Source organism: Aquila chrysaetos, chromosome 4, assembly GCF_900496995.4.
Source record: "Aquila chrysaetos chrysaetos chromosome 4, bAquChr1.4, whole genome shotgun sequence".
In the NCBI taxonomy this organism is placed as follows: domain Eukaryota; kingdom Metazoa; phylum Chordata; class Aves; order Accipitriformes; family Accipitridae; genus Aquila; species Aquila chrysaetos.
Window position 1 is genome coordinate 50,203,847 of NC_044007.1, and position 19,429 is coordinate 50,223,275.

Consider the following 19,429-nt stretch of genomic DNA (forward strand, 5'->3'; position numbering starts at 1 on the left):
CCTTGTTTTCCTCAGACTGCCCCTGTAATAATACCTTGCGGAGGTGCAAAGGCATAGGACAGTACTGACACTTGGCCCTATCTGAATCACTACACGATGACCAAACACTTGGGACTAATGCCCACACTAGATATTTTAAAAAAAAAATCTGTACTTCTCTTTCTGTCCCTTTCCTACTATGTAGTGTATGGTTGTCAGTCTGCCTAGTCTTTATTCTACCTTCCACCCTCATTTGCCCTAGAATTTCTCAGTAACTTTTTTTTTTTTCTGTCACATATGAATACCCTAATGTCATAATTTGCTCAATGTTTGAATCCAGGCTGTCAGAATGGGTTCAAAATATGTCCATTGGTCCTAATAAGCAATACGAACATTGAACATGTCGTACAGTGCTGACAATGGCTAAGAGAACTCTATACTGTTTTATTTCATTCAGTCCTCCGTTGTCTGTGCTTCAGGGCAGCTGCCAGACTGTCATGTCACCGTATTTCTGCTTTTTATTCCAGGTATTTTAGGATGGAAGAGGAACCAGAACACTGGAATTGCATATTTAATGGTATGGTGTCTTGTTTCAACAGATTGTGAATCGCTTTGGAGGCACGCTCAGTTTCATGTATCAGTTCGTTTCTCTGTCGATTTATATAGACAGCTTGTCAACAGATGTTGAATCAGTGCAGAACTTTCAAGAGTGGTGTTGGGAGTAAGAGAATTTTGTTTGTCTCACATTCAGGGGATGTGTAGAGACCAAAGCACAATACGTGGATTTTACTTCTCTGACATTTAGTAGTCATGTAAAAGATAGTAAAATTGCTCTAAGAGGGGTTGGGGGGGGGGGTGTGGTGTGTCAGTCTGTGTAATGCCTAAGAGCAGTCAGTCATAGCTGAGAAATACAGACTCCACAGGAAGGATGGAGATGATCTGCTGATGTCCCTTCAGTCAAAATTGAAAGACAAGCATCAAGAAAATATCCTTCAAGATCTTTATGAATGCCTTGAAAGCATTTAAATAAAACAGTTAAGAAATTCACAGTTAATTTTGTGTGAACACCATGATACCGCTAACTGAAACACCAAAGAAACTGTCTCCCAGCTAGGCACTCTAATACAATAGGCTATTCTTTTCCAGGAGGTACCACAATCAAGCATTATTTGGCAGAACAAAGATAAATGTTTCCCCTTCTCTAGAACTAGGCGAAGTAGAAATTATAATGTTACATAGCTTGTGCAAACACTGTTCAAAAGACCTGGAAAACAGACCTCTTTTGGAATTTTCTCATGAAAGTGATGAAGGCTTTCAGAGGAACTTCCTCCTTGCTTTAGAAACCACATTTCAACAGAAAGCCTTCTGATGCTAGTTAAGGACCTCGTTCATTCATTTGTGGTCTGTGATTCTATGGTAGGGTAGCAGTCTTCAAATCTCATTCTTGGAGTGAGATGAGACATTTTTGGTGGACGTGTGACCTCCTGATTTTTAGATGGGCTATCCAGGAAGACCGCATAGGACCACTCACATAGGATGGGATCACAGGAAGCCTGTAGTCCAACCTCCAGCACAAGACTGGGTCAGCCATGGAGTCAGGCCAGGTTGCTCAGGGCTTTATCCGGTCCTGTCTTGAAAACCTCCATGCATGGAGCCTGCAAAACTGGATATACTTTGATCTAAGATGTAAATGTGGCATATAAAAGCGTGAGAACATACACACACCCTGTTCACCCAGTGCTAGGGCAAAGGGAGTAAGAGACGGGGAGATAATCTTAACCTTCCCATTTACACCCGTGACTGGAAGCCTTCACCAGCCTTTTAAATACAGAATGAATTAACTTTTTCAGAAAATCAGTTTTCAGGACATCCTGAGGCATCTTCCAGCCCTGCAGCACTTGACAGAGTAGTAGCTGCCATTTGAAGAACATTTTAGGATTGGAGTAATATAATGCACTAACCTTCAGAAAAAACAGACTGCAACTACTGTTTTCTTTTGGCTGTCTTTTGAGGCAGGAGCCCATTAGAATAAAATAGCTTCACAGTTAATTCATTGAAGTGTTTAAGTCAAGTTGGGTTTGGTTTTAGAGACTTCTTAAAACCAAAACTTTGTAATAGCTGAAGAACAACAGACACTTTGAATTGCCTAATATTTTTGAAGGAGCACACAACTTGCTTAGAAAGGCTTTGATAATTACCCCAGCATGCCAGCTACTGAGCAAATGAATTTTATACTAAGTTTCTAGCAGTTTTTTTTAAAGAAACAAGCAAATGCCCCATAGCAATGCTTAGCAGAGGCAAATTTTAGCCTCCTAACTGAGAAAAGGAGCATGTTGTAGGTGGTGTATTTCTAGCTAATTAACTGAAAATTAAAAAAGCTCAAGGAAATAAAATGAAACTACTTGCTGAATGGTTTACACCCTGGAGCAAAAGACACCTTCATAATGATAAAATGCTTTCAATCAGCAAAGGTTTATCTAATCAGTTTTGTATTGATATACAACACACAGCACTGAAACTGTGCCATTGTGACCCGTCCCAAAATTCACTGCAGTAAATGGTAATGGCACTCTGAATGAATTTGCCTTATCTAAAAAACCTTCTGAAGGTCTAATCCTTCCCCTTTGGAAAAGGATCAGGCCAAACAGGCACAGATTTTTCACAGCTGCTACTTGAGTCATGGTTTTCATATTAAATTTTTCTTTAAACATAAAAATCCCAACTTCTGACTCCTTGAAATGTGTATATCTGTGTAGGTGGCTGAGCTAGCTTTGCCATAAACTTTGAAAAATGTCAAACGGGAACCTGGGCTGTGTGGAAAGTTCAGCAAGAGGGAGGAGTTTCCTAACAGCTCACAGCAATGGCACATGTGGTTTTGGTCCCACCTCTTGTGGGGGAAGGTTTGGGCACCCACAGGAGATTTAGGGGACTTACGCAGTGTGCACTAGCAGCCCACAGAGAAGCAGTTGTGAGCGTGGGTAACTGTGACCTACGCTCCACACCAAACTTCCCTCCGTGGCTGTCGCTGCTAAGCTGAGTTGAAAATCCACACAGAAAACGTGCTCGAAGAGCCTAAATTGGTTTTATTGTAGAGTAAAGGTGGTTTTATTTCAGCAAATTGACCTGTAATTTTTGGCAGGTTTTTCAGTTTCAACTCGTGACCTGTTATCTTTCTTCTCTAACTGCACTGACTACTCCTGTTGCTGTGAGGAGGCATCACCACCCTGCCACTGTCTCACGGCTTTCAGAAGATGACTCTGCTACTTTAACCATTGAGCTGCTTGTCTACCAGAAGTCATAGGAAACATGCAGAAACCTGCCAAGAATAGGGTTTCTGATGCAGGCGCTGGCTCCGCACCAACCCCACTGACACAGACAGACTGCCGCCACTCTTTCGTAATTCATTTCTTTTTTGCTACATGTCAGGCTTCAGAAGGTGCTGATTACATTTACGTAGTTGATGAGCTTCCTAATCCAGTGTCTAATTTCACCTGCATGTTGAATTTTTAATCTTGTAAGGATTCTTAATCCATAGCTGGAATACACCCTCTGCACTGGAAGAACCTGTGGTGGAACAAGTATTATATAAGCTAAATGCATGGGGGGGGGGGGGGTATTAAGTTGTAAAACAAGACCTGGCTTTATCCCAAAGCAATTAATTTATTCCTTTAACTGAGAAAAAAAAATCAAGTTATCTGATCTTTTCAGTGTTATATATAACTTTAATCAGTTGATGGGTACAGCCTGAGTAGATCAATCTGAAGAAATATGTTTGCAGCATATACGTATTGAGTGAAATTAAATCTACAACACTCAGAAGGTTAATCTGTATATCCTTATTAGAAGCTTCAGTGACCTTCATTACAATCTTCTGAGTGTATTACCTCAGGAAACTAAAATTCAGTAGGCATGTTGTTTTTCTCCAAAATCTCACTGGCCATCAGGGACTAATAGATCTGTAATTTAAAGATGAGGTTGCATTTTTTTGTTATGGCATATGGTTATCATAGCATCTGAAAGGGGAAACGTGCTCAACTCTTGTGAAATAGCAAACAACCAGCACGTTCTGCTGTTAAACCTATTTCCCTCCCTCCTTCCTCCCATTTTATTTCTACAAGAGAGCCAGACAAGCTACAGGTGTGAGGGATAGTCTTTACTCACCAGAACTTTAAAAGTGGATCCATAGTTGGCTTTAAAGGAAAAGAAGGAAAAATCTTTGCTCTCTGGGTCTGCTCTGAGCTGCTAGCCTCTCTAATGAACTGTGACTCGGGAGATCCTTAAGTGAGACAAAAGAGAGAAAATTCATAGCACTACAGTGAGGCTATACGTATTTGCACAACCCAAACTAAGCAGGAGCAGGATGGCTTAGTGCTTGGATTGGAAGTCCATAGGGAACACTCCTGCGCACATGTCTTGGCTGCCTATGGCTGCTACAGATCCTGGAGCACTTTCCAATGAACACGTGTTAGCCCCAATGCCTAAGCTCTGGTCGGCGTAATTACCCTTTGCTTAGTTAAACCCCCCTGGAAATCACAGCAGCACACAGCTCTCTACTGTCTGCTCTGAAACACTGTCTTGAGCTGGTTGGCGAAGTTCAGCTTCACGCCGAAGGTGGTTGTGCTTTGCTGGTTGGAGAAGTGATCCCTGTGTGCTGGCTGTAACAGCGTGTGAGACGATTTGAGACCTGTTAGGGTCAAAGATGTAAAAACGTGAAGCGTTACGTTATTCCAAGAAAGGGCTTATGCCGCAAGTGAGCGATGGGGCAGTGTGGCTCAGGGAGCATTTCAGAAATAAGTGCTGGGGTATTTCTAGGGACACAGCATTGTAGCAAAATGCCTAAAGGGGAGAGCTGGATAGAAGTGGTTTGAGCACAGCTCTGGGAAGTCAGAACTCCTCTGCACTTACCCCAACTTAGCAAGGGCCAGAGCTATTTCTTCAAGGACTTCCTTGAAGAAATGTAAGCGAAGCAATGTGCCCGTTAAAGAGATATAATGGCATTTATCTACATGGCTGGTCTATTGTCACAATAAGCTGATAATGTTTGCATGGCACATAGTGCTAATAAGCACTAATTAAAATATTTTTCTCTGTCATCCCGTTTCCCACAGACAACAATAAAGTTTTTACGCTACCTGCTTTAGTAGCTAATTACAGCTGACTCGCCTCTACCTGGCAGCCGAGATACATTTGTTTGCTAGCACAGGGAGAGCCTGCCTCCGGATAGGTAACAGCAAACAAAACCTGTCCGCAAAGCGCTTAATCTCAGCGGCGCTCCGCGCAATGACGCGGGCTTTGCAGACACGGCGGCGGGGCGGGCGGGCGAGCGAGCAAACGCCGTATTTACCTGCCCCGGCGGGGACCCACCCGCCCGGCACCGGGGGAGAGGCGGGGGGGAGGGTGTCCCGTTCAGGCGGGGGCCCCTCCCCAGCCCGCCCGGCCCCAAAGTTTTGCGGTGAAAGTTTGTGTCTCGGCGCCGCTGCGGAGGCGCCTGCCGGGAGCGGCGGGAGCGGCGGGCAGGTGAGGGGCTGCCGCGGGGGCCCCCACCCGGGGCGGCCGGCCGGGTGGGTGGGTGGGTGGGTTTGCTGCGGGACTTCCTCCCCGGCCCCGCAGGCAGCGGCGCCCCGCTGGCACCGCCCGGCCCCGGGAGTTTCACCGGCGGGAGGGGGGGCGGCAGCGCGGCCGCCCCGGTACGTGTACCGCGGACCGCCCGTATTAGGCGGGGACGGCCCGGGGCGAGCCGCTGCTTCGTCCGCCCCGGCGCGTCCGCGGCGAGGGGCTGCCGCCCCCGGGGGCGGCCGCCGAGGGTCGGCTCCGCTCGGAGAGGGGGGCTGCGGCTGGTCTCGGGCGCCCGGGGCTCCGGGGCGTCCCCAGAAGTTGAGGGCGATGCTGAGCCCCCCGCTGCGGCACCGAGCGAGGCAGCGCTCCCCCAGACCGACCAACTTTTCTGCTGACTCCTCACCCCGCCGTCGTCACCCAACGGGAATCGGGAATTCAGGGCACGTCTCCAAAATAAAAAAAAAATCCGCTAATATTGCCTGTGCGTTTTCGAGCAGTAGAGTGAATGATCGGGGCAGACTGCAAGTCTACTTGGCATGCTGATAACACTTCGGTTCACTGCAGTCAATAAACGAGATCGTGTAATTTCACCAGTTTAAAAAAGGGAAGATCTTGCTTTGACACGGTCCTTTTCCTAATCTCCCCTGTCCTAAGAGGGGGAAGAAAGTCCTCCTTCAGTCCGGCTAGAAGATGGAGAGCCATCAAGTTGCTGTCTCGTGAGCCCTGTTTCTGTTTAACTTCCCCCAATCCAGGTGACTTCCATGGGACTGCTCGCTGGCTTCCAGCAGCGCTTCAGGCAGGTAAGAGCTAAGCATGCCAAACCTGTCTTTGTCTGCTGAGGCGCACTAGGGTCCCCCAGTCCTGAGTGGGAGCTGTTAGGAAGAATAATAATACTGCTTTTGCCTTTTTGAAGCGACACGTCCTGCAGCTGTAGAACAAAACCGTTGGTATTGAATACTCTGGTAAACTGGTGAAGTTCCAAACCCATCGCTTTCAGTACTGGAGTGTCTTCTCTGTTCTCTGTAAGCAAAACTTTTCGTGGTGGTGATGTGTTAACCTACATACTCATGGGTAGGACAAACAACTCTGCATTTATATGTTGTTAAGACAAGCGTAGCTTTTGTTTGTTTCTTCATAAAGAATAATAATTAGAACTGCAGCTTTAAATTAACCTACAAGTGGCTGAGGCATTGCTGTGTGGATTAAGCTGATACGGTTGGAAGTTCAGTAGGATTTATGGTTGAGGAGCAGGACCAGGTAAGTGGTTGTCTTTGTGCATGTTCTCAGAAGCAATGCAGGTGCTATGGACTGCTTTCAGTCACCTAGTACAATTCCTATGGAAAGATTTAAGGGCATCAGATACCAGTATGTGCTTCTTTACTAAAATGAGTCTTGTTTACATCCATTGCTTCATTAGGAGTTTTTCCTTTGGAAATACATTGAAAGGATAATGAGGAACTAGAGACTTTAAAATGGCCAAATCAAATGCAAACCATATTTTCTTTGCCACGTTATTAATTTTGTATAACAAGTTGTATGCTATAAAGTGCATTAATAACAAAACATAATTGCTATAACAACATTGTGGTCTGCTATGTAACAAGGGAGAGTGAAGTAGAAAAATGTTAAATATGTGCAGTTTGGCTGGGTGGGAAGTTACTTTGGTGATGTTGATGTTTGGAATTTCCTGACTGCTCTTGAAATTTTAAATTTTTAAGCTCTGTTTTTTTAAAGGGGCTTTATTGTTTCAGGATTTTCAGTGGGTGAGTGAAGGATGCTCACTTTGTTTAAACAGCTCTCTGCTTTGAAAAGAAATCCCTACATATGTCATCCAAAATATTTCATTTTGTCTTGTGGAACTCTTAACAAAATTCTCCTAACTTGATTTGCAAGGTTGGTAAGTAGTAATATTCCGTTATTGCCAGTGATAAAAGTTGTGCAGGCCAGATGGTGCCTTCAGTTACACTTCGACACAACCTTCTTATGAGCAGCTCTTCAGGTGAAGAAGTTGCTGAGGTGTCAGCAGGACTGATGTACAAGTGGGCCTGGCTGCTGGGTATCTCCCTCTTTGGCACCAGGTACTGAAATTCTGTCTGTCGTGGGGTGAGAGAGAAACTCGTCACCGCACTGCCCTGTCTGTACTCAGGCCCTGGAGCGAGGCCTGCCAGACTGTTAGCTGTTCCCCCCCTCCCTGACCCACCCAGTAGATTCCTATGGACAGGAAGGGCTACATTATGGGAATTTTGGTTTGGTTTTTTGTTTGGTGTTGGGGTTTTTGTTTGTTTGTTTGTTTCTACAAACTTTCTCAGCAGCACTGAGTTTGGTTATCTTGATCTGGTTGTGCACTTAATTCAAATTTCTGTAAGGACTATGACTTCATCCAACCGTAATGCTCAGCGTAACTTGCTGGAGAGAAAAAATGGCAAATACTGTATGTTTATTCCTAGCAACCATTGGAATAAACCAGAACAAAGAGTAGCACCGCCTGATATGAAGAACTGTGCAAGCATTGTTAAGAGCTGGAGCTGTGCCTTGCACTAGTTGTTGTGAAGCCAGAAAGTTGAGATGTGGACAGTGGAAAGAAAGGTGATCCTGGAGGATCACCTATGCGTGAAGTAGGACACAAGCTAACAGATGAGAAGTGAAGGAGGAGGGGGACTGTTGAAATGAGAAGATATCCTTTCCTCCTTCCGCTGTCTGAGCTGAAAGTAGCCTGGGCCAGTGTCCAGCAGGACAGTCCTCGGTGCAAAATTTTCTTGCCGTGATACTCCAGTGGAGGGATCAGAAAATGTATTGCTTCTTGGGGTAAGGAAGGAAGGAGGGAAGAAAAAAAACAGTGTGGGGTTGCAGTAGCTTTCTGTGTCCTTTTTCTCATTTTGCTTTCATTAATTCAGTTGCATCTAAGGAGATGCTGAGTGGGTGGGAATTTGTGGTAACCCACAGTAATATGAATGCTTTGACCATTATGAAGAGCATCTGTTTTTTTCATCAGTATTCTGCTGGCTAACCATTCGTCTTGATCATCTTTTTTTTCAGGTGAAGGAAAAAAGGTGGAGGGGAATTAAAAAGAAAGGTTTCTAAATAGTTTGAGGGAATCTAATGATTTGCTTTTATATGTTTTTGATTTTGGAACGAGGTGATGATGAGGGTAGTAGTGGCAAGGAAATCTTAAGTTAGCCAAACATACTGCAACCAGATGCCATTGGGTTTTGTGTGGTGTGGAATAGGAGGAAGCCAGGAATGGTACCTGAGTGCTGGAGGTACCTCTCCTCAGCTGCAGGCGTATTTGCTTGCCAGGAAGTGAAAGGTGGACGATGTGCTGAAATGAGGAATCATGCCAAAAGCAGGAGATGCACTCTTCCCCATTTTGGGGTGGCTGTGCTATTTCAATTGCTTGTGTTGGCCCTGTACAGGAATGTGCCTCTTTGAACCGGACCCAAAACACAACGGGAAAAATGCAAGGATTTTACATTGGTGGAATGTGGATTCCTGAAACTCTTAAATTTGACAATGGTATTAAACAATTTGGCCTCAGAAGTGAATGATTATAAACTTGTCAAGTTTCTGAATTTTTGCTGCAAAGACGCCTGTGTTGTCATCTAAGGCATGTAGTGGTTTTCTCTCCCAAATTAACTGTTTCTCCATGATGGATAGGAACAATATGTAGTAATCTCTCTCCAATACGCGAAAGGACTTGAAATTTTGGGGTGAGTGGGTCACTATGACATTTTCTGTGAAGGCTTGAGTTGAAACAGATGGGACATTAAGGTCCACACTTCCAAAAGAGATGGGGGGGAGGTTGGGCTAAAGAAAGAACTGAGGTCAGCGTAGGTGAGAGGGACACAGCAGTTTCTTAGGCCTCATTAGTTTCCCTGTAGCAAGCGTTCTATCCAGCAGGATGGTCAAGCTATCACCCAGTGAAGCCATGTTGCCCAGGACTGGGAGCAAAGAAAGATTTACAGCTTAACTGGGGATGCTGAACCTCTGTCTTGATACAGCTGATCTCTTTTGAAAATACTTAGGTTGTAAGTAATTGCTTGGTGGCTCTTTCTTCACAGCCACAAGAGAGCATTCATCTTGATTAAAGAATATTTGCAGGTATTTCCTCTTTGCCAGGATGCTAGAGAGTGTTATCCATGACTGTTGCTTTTTAATACTAAAGGAGCAAATTTGTCAGTGTTGTGCAGCCATTTTTCAAGTTCTACTAGAAGACTCCTAGACAGACTTTTTTTAATGTCGCTATCATTTTTTCGTATGTGGGTTACAAATCACTATGTTAAATAAATAAAACTACTTATTCAAGCTGAAAAGCCTTTAAAAATCTTATAAGGTAGCAAAATAGCTTCAGATTTTGGATGGGTTTGATGTATTTAGAGTTTAACCTGTGCTAAAATAGGTAGTCTTAATTAAAAATAATGTTACTCTTGTTTAAAAATAATCTTAAAACTGAGCCAACACATAAACAAAGAATAGTTTCATATAAATTAAATTTAAATAAATTAAACTAATTGCAAGCAGCTTGACAACTCTTGATACAAAGATAATTGTAGTGACTGTGATGGTGGAGTAAATTGGCTTTAGGGTGTGTTTGAAAAAAAAAAAAAAAATGCACCTTGAACTGCTGTTTTTATCCACTCAAAACTGAAACTACCCTAGTAGAAAAACATCTGTGTTCTTATTCACAGATTAAATTGCTTGGACGTGCTCCTGATTTTACTGTGCATCCAAAAGGTGATGGTGCAGGGCTTGTAGATGGTGCTGCATGCAACCATGATGGTGTTTGGGCAAGGTCAGCTATATATCCTGTGCCATCATGCATCATGAATGCGTGTGATGGCTGGTATTGGTAAAGGAAAAACCATCAGCATTATTCCTTGAGTAAAGCCTTTGTGGGCTGTAATTTGATTAAACCAGTATTTCCTGACTTCCTTTGGCAGTAAGGCCTCCATGCCTTCTTTCTGGAGCAGTTTTTAGCTGGATGAGCTTTCTGAATGTTACTGTGCAGGTGCGTAAGCCCTTGTGGTGGTGGCAAGAGCTGGACAGTCAGGGATGATGAGAGCAAGGGGCTGGAGAGAGCAGCAGTGCCAGCCTACACGTGTTAGAAATGTCAATGGAGATGGGGTGTGAGATACTTTGCTTTCAGCATCATCCATGTGGCTTGAGAAAGCTTTTCTTGCCCACTCAAGGATACTGGTTTTCAGAAAGGAGGGCTAAAAATGCGACAGTCTTGTGCAGTCAGAGATGGAAACAAGTGACAAAACCACAAAAGCGGGCTTATTTGGAACCATGCCACTATTCATTGTGTGCGTCTGGATTGCTCGCTTTTTTTATTATGAGAGGCAGTTATGAATCCCCAACAACTTTTCCAAAAGAAACTGATTACTGCTTTCTAGTACCTGCAATTTAATTCATTTCTTTCAAAAATACTCATTCAGACCTTCATGTCTTATTTATTTGGCTTTTTTTTTTTCTAATCCAGATGCTGTCAGTGTCCTGTTGCATGATCAACACATCTTTTGTATGGGGGAAAACAGAAGAGGTTTGTATTCGTTGGTACTTCGACTAATAGTTCTTGAAGCATTGCTTATGCTGGGAAACTTCTGTCTCCTCAGCAGAGTGATTTCTGAAGACATGCAAACAGTGCATTTGCTGCAGGACTGAAGTTAGGTGCAAAGACCTAAGTAAACCTTTTAGCGTAGATAAGGAAGATTGCAAGTCTGAGAATGCTGAGGGCACTGTAGGAAAAGGTGCAAGTGGTAACAGCTAACACCCTTGCAAAAGGCATTTCACAGAGAATTCCCCAAGCATTTTCTTTGGTTTTGCCCAATCTTCACTGCTTCCTTCCAATCCTGTGCATCATCACAATAGCTGCAAACAGGTACATATATATAACACGTAGGAAATTCCATCTCTGCAGGATCAAGGCAGAGAAAACTAGATGGAATAAAGCACCTACTCACCTTCCTTCCATGTTTCAGGTTTGAACCAGATAGTTCATGACCCATACAAAAAAGACTTCAGACAGAACATTTACATTCCGTTAATGTCTAGCTGTCTGTCTTCTACGGAACAATTACATATAAAAAGATTAATATTTAAACTCTGGTTTACATACTCGCAGGCAAGTTTATGCTTCAGTGAAGTGTACAGTTTTAATGGCACGGAATTGGAAAAAAATTCTGTAAAGTTCTGAACACAGTTTTGTTGTTCTTGAAATCTTTTCTCTCATTCTAACGTAGTTACTGTGTTAATTCAACAGCTATTTTTAATGGGAGTTCCTGCTAAGCCTTATGTGTATGTGTGTTTTTAGAAACTCAGCAATTATAGATGTAACAGTGCTGAGTTATTTAAAAATACAAACTTGAGGAACACGCAGTACTTGTACGTTTCAGAATAACTGTTAAATGCCTGCATTTTCTTTTTCTGTTTATTTGGATGCACATGTACTTTAGCTCTATTCTTTTAATAGATTTCTCTCTCAAATATTTTTCAGTGGGCTGTCTTCCTTTGAAAGCCTGAGTTTTTCTTTGCGTTCTTTGCGGCAGTTTACCAGGCACTTCCATCAGATACGCGCTTACAAGAGTGTCCATTGTGTTGAATTTTAACACTTTTTCTTTTGCTGTGCAGGCCAGTTTCAACAGCTGCTCATCAGCTTCTAGTAACGTGCTTTCAAAGTGAACGTGTTCTGATTCAGGTTAAGGAGCTGGCTTTTTTATGATCCACAGTGTCTTCTGTTGTTACAAACTGAATTTTATGGCCCCTTTGTGGCAGGTGCAGGGCATCAGGTAAATTCCTTTTTCTGGGCCCTCTGCTGTGCAAGGAAGTAATCTTTTTGGTAAGGTTTTACACTTGATCCCATTTCCATTGAACTTAGTGGCAAGAACTAGGATCTTGACAAGTCCTTCATGTGTTGCAAAATAGCTGATTAACAAGATGATCCATTAATTCCCTCTCTGCTGTGTTACTGATACCGTCTTCTGCTGACATTCCCTAACCCTGCAAAACTCAACTTGGATTCATGTTTGAGGGTGAACGTCAGAGTATGACTCCCCGAAGCGTAGGCTGAACTGATACCGAGGCACTACAAGTGGAGCTGTTGCGTTGCAGGGCAGGGGGACTGCAGGCATCCTTCCAGGGCTAAACAAGGGTCGGGCGGTCCAGAAGCAGAGGCACTGGGTTGCCCATCGCAGGGGGCTGGCAGCAGCGGGGTGCAGCCCGGCTGCCTCAGGGGGGGCCTCCAGCTGCTGCTGTAGCATCTCAGCTGTGATGGTTGGTGGGCAGTGGTGTACTGGTGTGAGAGCCGGGCAGTGGGCGATGGCCGGCAGCATGGAGGTGGAATGGTGTCTGCAGCCGCTTTGAGAAACACTTCTGCTTGAAGCTCATCCAGGGGTAGAAAGATTGTTGAGATCGTGAACAGAAATCTAGGCGTTGAAAGTAACGGCTTGTAAGAGCTCCAGCTTGTGTACAGTATGCTGTTTACACAGTCTCTGGTGAAGAATAAAAATGTGACACGAGAACTAGCTCTATCTCTTGTTATTCCAGGTCCGTGTCTCAGGGGAAGATACTGAAGAAGATGCAGGCACGCTGAAAACTTCAGAAAAGTGAGCCATGCGTCCTTCTGAAAGCTGAAAAGTAGCCTCCTGATAGGGTCATGAACCTAAGACAAGTCTTTGTGTCTCTACTGATGTTTGGAGTAGCTGGTCTACTCCTCTTCATGTATCTGCAAGCTTGGATTGAAGAACAACATACAGGTGCAGTAGGTTTTCTCTCTTCCTTTTTTTTTAATGTAATTGCATCCATTATTTAAAAGATGACTGTAAAGTCCGTTGAATACATGTGGACAGTTGGGGGGAGTCCCCCCATTTGGCAGTAGAATGGCACTGAAAACAGACTGGTTTTAATTGCTACACTTCATGTAAGTATTAAGAAATTTCTTGAATCACACAAAAAGATGCCCCCAGCTACCTAATCGTATTGTATCAGCTTCATTTGCAAAAGCAAGTGTTGCAAAAGCATATTGTGTATGCGTGAAGCCAAGCAAGTCCAGTTTAGAAATAATTCTGTATGACGATTTTCTGTGGGTTTTGTACATTATATTCTGCGTGGCAAAGCAATTTTTGGAGAATTACTGCTATGTCTTATGGACAAAAGTGGTCCTCTAAGCAACAATGCTCATGTGGAATCATCCTACCCCATTTTTGGGTTGTTTTTTGTTTGGTTTTTTTTTTTTTTTTTTTTGAGATGGAGTTAGATACTGGACTTAGAAGACTTTTTTTACATACAGCACCAGAGTCATATTGCAACTTTGGGTAAATCTGTCTTAGCATTGGCTCAGGATTAGACTTCTGAGTTGAATTTCTGTTCCCTGTTTACCATATTTTGGTTTGCACCACAGGTTGATCTAGATTCCTTTATGGATGAAACTAAACCAGGCTATTTACCTCAACCTCTAGTGGATGCTCAGTTCACAGCACCAGTCTGGAGTTAGTCTGAAGTAACCCCCCCCCGAAATGTGTACAGGGTGGATGTCAGTAACGTCCGTAACACCCACTGTTTTGCTCTGCAGTTCCCCTTCTGTTGTGCCATGTTACTTGGTGACATATCCTTGATTTTAGTTGTATACTTGTTTAGGGGTTTTGAGGTTTTTTGTTTGTTTACTTTTTAGGGTTTTTTCCCCATTAACAGTACGGAATGTTCCCAACTTGTTAAGAAGTCCTGACTTTTATGTCCTCTTGTCTCTATTCCTTAGCTTCCATTTCCTCTGTAAAACTCCTTCCTTATAGTATGCTGATACCATTGTGAAGAAACACATCTGTAAAACCGCATTAATGTTCTGGCTTTATTGATCTGTGCTTTTATTCTGTATGAGCTGCTAGGCTTCAGTATATTTTAGAGAGCAGTGGTGAGGGGGGAATCTGGTGCATCATTCCTGCAATTGTTTGACAATGACCTTGAGGTTTTGTTCAACTAAGTGCAATGATCACAACATTAATTTCGTCTTGTTAATGTTTCTGGTGTGGTCCACGGTATTTACAAGCTTGTATTAACAAAACTGTTAAAGAGGTAGTATAGGCCCCCTTCAGAAAGGTTCCTTTGTAATCAGCTGTTGACACAAGGGTGCTGGCAGAAACAGGGTGCGCTGGGGGGGAGTCTTCCTTGCAAATGTCTGCTGTTGTAAGGAATGTTAAGGGCAGATACCCTTGCTTTCAAGGTAGTTCAGGAATGTAGATGATGACTGTAGATTATTGATTTATTTACTTGCTGACATTCTTCACATTCCTTGCATCTTTTCTTGTGCTGTAATTAACTTCTTTCCTTGCAGTGCTCCTTGTTGCTATTTCTCACTGTGTTTTTTCCACTCCTTTCTTTTGTCTGTATCTATCTACCATTAAAAAGAAACAGGAAAAATATAATAAAGGGTGAATTAGAACATACTGTGTTCTTTTGGGCAAGCAGATGCTTTCTTTGGGGTTTTCTTTGATGTATTGCCATAATCATCTTCAGGAGAGAGGTTTCTCTTTGTACACATAAGTCATTTCCATGTGAAAACATTTCCGTAATAAAATGGAAACTATCAGAGAATAACAGAATGGTTAGTGAGCTTAAAGTGTGACTGCAGTTTTGAGTGCCCTTTTATCTCACTGGACTGCTGTTGTGACAGCACTTCAGCAAGATCCAAAAAATGAATTTTGGCATTCTCTACAGTCACTAGGTCATACACGTTGGAAAGAGCATGGAGAAAATAAGTCTTTGGTGTCTGCTCTTGCCTCTTCCAATTTAACATGTAGAGAGCCATTCTTTTTTATTTCAAACACCTGTATTTCCTCTAAACCTTCTTCAGCTCAGTTTTCTAATGTTCTCCCCCTGTATGCTGCTTATGAATTGATACGAAATAAAATGTATTTGCATATTCATAATATACTTTAGTTTAGTTATGGGCATTTTGCACTCCTTTTTTTCTCTTCTGCTGTGTTTTTCATATTGCCATGTGTTGTGCATTGTGGCTTTCTTGGGGATGAGCTGTGTCTGGAGAATCCCAAACTGACAAGTATCTTTACAAGGATTTTATGTGCTCCTTTAATTATATCACTAGTTGCACAGCTGTAAGACAGTTAGTTTTAATCTGCAAGTGGCTGAGCATGTGATTTGATGTTCTATTAAGAAATGGAAAGTGCACCTCGTGCTTCTCAACTGCCGTGCTATCAGCCTGTAGAGACAAGTGTTTGTTGTTGGCAGCACTATTTTTATCTTCCACGGTGCCCTGCTCAAGACCTACAACATTCATGTTTGCATTTGGTTGCTGAAGGATGGAAAGTTGGCTGTGTTTGAGTTTAGGAAAGTATCTGTTTTGCACCAGTGAGGTGCTGCTGCTTACCACCCCATTCTTCTGAATATCTGACTTGGAGCCTTTGTAAATCACAATCACTGGAAGAGATACTGCATTTTACTAGATTGTTGTTTGTAATGTTCACAGTTATTTCTCAGGCTCTCCTAGCTGTGATGTGAATGATTCCCAGTCAGAAGTAGATTTTGTGGGGAATTGGAAAATTGTATGATAATACCCTGCTCCTTATTAGTATTTGTCTATACTGCTATATTAAAGTCAGACTATTTACTTTCATAGTCTCCATTCTCATTGCCACCTTTTCTCTTTCTTGCTGTTCATAACTTTTCACACTAGACCTAATGCCACTTTTCTTTCATAGTTTGACTTCTCTTTTTTCTCTTCTTTCTACTTGCTCTTCACATCTCTGAGATCTCAACTGTGATTTGATTCCCCCGTTTGTCTTATTTTCCTCTAGACCTGATCTTCTCTAAGCATGTTTTTTTCTGATTTACTTTTGCAAACTTACCTCACCAATCAAATTTATCCAGCACAGGAACACCTTCACTAATCTTTCATCCTGTCGGTCTATGTCAGATGCACCTGCAGGCTCAGCAGCTAGATGCATCTCTCAGCACAGCCATGTCTTCTGCTCTCTCCCACTGTGCTTGGACTCTTCAGATTATTTCTCGTCATGTTCATCATCCCTATACCTTAAAAAAAGAGAAAATCTTTCATTTAGAGATGTCTAAGAAACAGCTGCTACCTACATGGTAGTCCTCTCTGATGGCTTTTCAGAGACGTTAGCAGACTGAGAGAACAGGCGAGTTTCTTGGTTTGGCTCTGTGCATGGAGTGTATAAAGACAGGATGATATATCCTTACTTAGATGTAGAAGAGCCCTTGTGTTGGGTGTCTTCAATTCACCTCAGTGGAGTAGCGGGGAATAGAGTTGTTGAGAACAGTCCAACGTGAGTGTTAACACATACAGACTTTATCTGGCTGAAAACTAATTGATGTCAACATTGATAATATAATGTATATGGAGCACTTCAAGTTCTCCATATATAAATATATTAATTTATAAATTCATATATGTAAATGAAGCTTGATGTGAATTCAACTAAATCCTGCAGCTTTACTTGACAGTTCTCCATACGGTCTTGCATTCTTCAGTGAAAGCATCAAATAATGTGGCACTGATTAAAAAGGTATTACTATTTATTACATGCTTAGTCATTTCCAGCACTGTTAATCTTATACAGGGGAAGCAAACTGCTGGTCTTTCAGAGTTGATGTTGAGTTTTATACAATGAATCACATAAATTAGGGGGGTGTGGGGAGCAATGGACACTTGCATTTTAATCCTGATATGTTATGGATGTGAACTGGAGTTTTAAGTTAGGGATTCTAATTTTGTACTTTAAAACTCTTCTTTGGGGGGGGGGCTGGTATGATTTAGTGTGACTGATTGGTACAAAATAATCTGCGAATATCTTTGTGAATAGATCTGTATGCTGGGCTTGTGTAGTGTTTTGTTGTGTGTTGGGTTTTTTTTTCTCCTCTTAAAGTTTATGTAATTCTTTTTTGTGAAGCATGCCTAGAAAATTCACGATTATGAAGACTACTTTAGATTTTCATGGGATGCAGTATGACCACTAATTAATGTGAAGAAGGCTGCACTGCCTCTGTCCTCCCATAGATTTCTGGTTCCTGAGGGTGAGAAAGTCTGCTTCTTCTCCTTCCCAGCAGCTTTGTATCTCACCTTAAGGATACTGGGATTTTTCTGCATGCTTTCTCCTCACTTCGCAGGGTACCAGTTTTGTAGTAACCTGTGGGTGCCCAGGCATCCTTCTGCAGTCTGTGTGCTTTCCTGCAGTTTTGTGCATCCAGCTCCTGAGTAGCTTCATCACACAGACTTCACCCCATTCCTCAGGCCACAACTCTTGTTTTTGTGAAGAGTCAGAATAAAAATTTACATAAAAAATCCCATTTTAATAAAAGTTTGAAATTCCATGAACTGGCATGAGCTTTCTCAGTTTAGACGGCCATTGCTGTAGCCATCCATGCTGTATCCATACTACTCGGTATAAGCAGGTGGGCTTTTTTTCCCCACTTGGCCAGACTTGGTAATCCAAAGGGATCTTTTGGGTCCTTTGGTAATGTGGCGAGATATTTTGACTCCATGGAGTGAGCCTTTTTCTTATCTTGACACTCTTAAGTAGCAAATGAATGTGCTGTTTGTGTGGGTTGATTTTTATTTAAAACTTGCCTAAGTGGAGCATCATTGATGTGGCTTAAAGGACAGTTCATATGTAATGGATTACAAAGGCAACTGTTTACACGGAAGTTTTCCCAGACAGTCTTCAGTAAATACATTAAATTAATATATTTGTAGAAACCAGGTTTGTAAATACAGGAGAAAAGGACACTGCTCAATAATGTTTATTAATCATGAATAATTTAGTTCTTTTAGTAACCTTGAAATATTTCTGTTGTCAAAGTCTTAGATAGTTTATGGGAGTCTTGTTAACTCTGCTGGAGAACACCACTGGTATGACAAGCAAATCTTCCTGCTTACAATGCCCAACTAGTGATGAGGCTGTTCTAATGAGGCTGGGTGTGTTCAGGTTTTACCCCTCTGGTCAGAATATGCTGTCTTCTCTGTGTAAAGTGTTTTTGTTTCTTTGCTTTTTTTAAAATCTGCCTCATTATTGGGTTGAAGCACAAGAGAAAGAGGATTCAATAGGATCAGTAAATTCTGGTGAGCAGTTATAGAGTTGTTGAAGTCCCAGAAATACTATAAGATTTTATTAGGTGAATTTCACCATATAACATAAAATGGGTTTCCTTTTTTTCCCCCCTTTAAGTGGATGCAAGCTGTAGGGAGAGAACAATTGTCTTTGCACAAAAAAAATTATATTAAGAAACAGGTAGAGATTGATACTTTGTCAAACCATAATGATCTAAAAACATAAGTAAAAGCTAAATATAAGAAACAATGGTTTTCAGAGCTGGTGATTGTAGAGTCTCACCCTTTCTTCAGCAGTTGCAAAACGCAGAAGCTTTAAGAAAAAGAAGTTAAAATTTCATATTGCAGCATATAACATTTAAGGCTGTATTTATCTGTTTGTGAGGATCTTCTTCCTGGGTCTGGCTGTTCAGCAGCCCTCAATCTTGCATGTCATTCATTTTACTTTTATCATTCATATAGCTAAATTGCATCTAATTTTAGGAATCCTTCTTTCTTAAAAGAGATTCCTGCCATGCTGTTTTCTTGACGGTATTATGGAAGAGTGTTTCTGAGTTGGTGGTATGTTTTAATCCTTTGGTATTTAGCTTCCATGTTCCAGTGGTATAAAAGAAACTAAATGGGATGAGTTTGGGGGGGCTGCTCTCAGCTATATATTCAATAACATGTTTGAGCAGAAGCTGATGACATTTTGTTCATTATTGTGTATAAGCTTTTGATAACCTGCCCAACCTTGTTCATACCTAGACCACAGAGGTCTACTCCTAGAAAGGTATAACACATACCTTAATTGTACTGAGGACACCTGAACATACTCTT

General features: G+C 42.2%; 1 protein-coding gene and 1 long non-coding RNA gene across 6 annotated transcripts in view; one reads left to right on the forward strand and one right to left on the reverse strand.

Moving 5' to 3' along the window:
- Nucleotides 1–2,304: 2,304 nt before the first annotated feature.
- On the reverse strand, nucleotides 2,305–5,244 carry LOC115340414. Its single transcript, XR_003923049.1, has 3 exons — nucleotides 5,112–5,244; nucleotides 4,141–4,255; nucleotides 2,305–3,543 (listed from the first exon to the last, which is right to left on the reverse strand). It is a non-coding gene; the product is annotated as an uncharacterized LOC115340414 (long non-coding RNA).
- A 61-nt stretch (nucleotides 5,245–5,305) lies between these two features.
- CHST9 (carbohydrate sulfotransferase 9) overlaps nucleotides 5,306–19,429 on the forward strand; it is a 96,232-nt gene continuing 82,108 nt past the window's right edge. The window contains exons 1-4 of one of the 5 annotated variants that reach the window (XM_030012571.1): nucleotides 5,306–5,496; nucleotides 6,190–6,335; nucleotides 11,015–11,074; nucleotides 13,078–13,286. In XM_030012571.1, the coding sequence (XP_029868431.1) occupies nucleotides 13,187–13,286 (100 nt within the window). In that variant the 5' untranslated portion in view covers nucleotides 5,306–5,496; nucleotides 6,190–6,335; nucleotides 11,015–11,074; nucleotides 13,078–13,186. Of the gene's footprint in view, nucleotides 5,497–5,624; nucleotides 6,336–8,117; nucleotides 8,341–11,014; nucleotides 11,075–13,077; nucleotides 13,287–19,429 lie in introns of those variants that run through there. The other 4 variants (XM_030012574.1, XM_030012570.2, XM_030012572.1 and 1 more) reach the window with 4 other exon arrangements.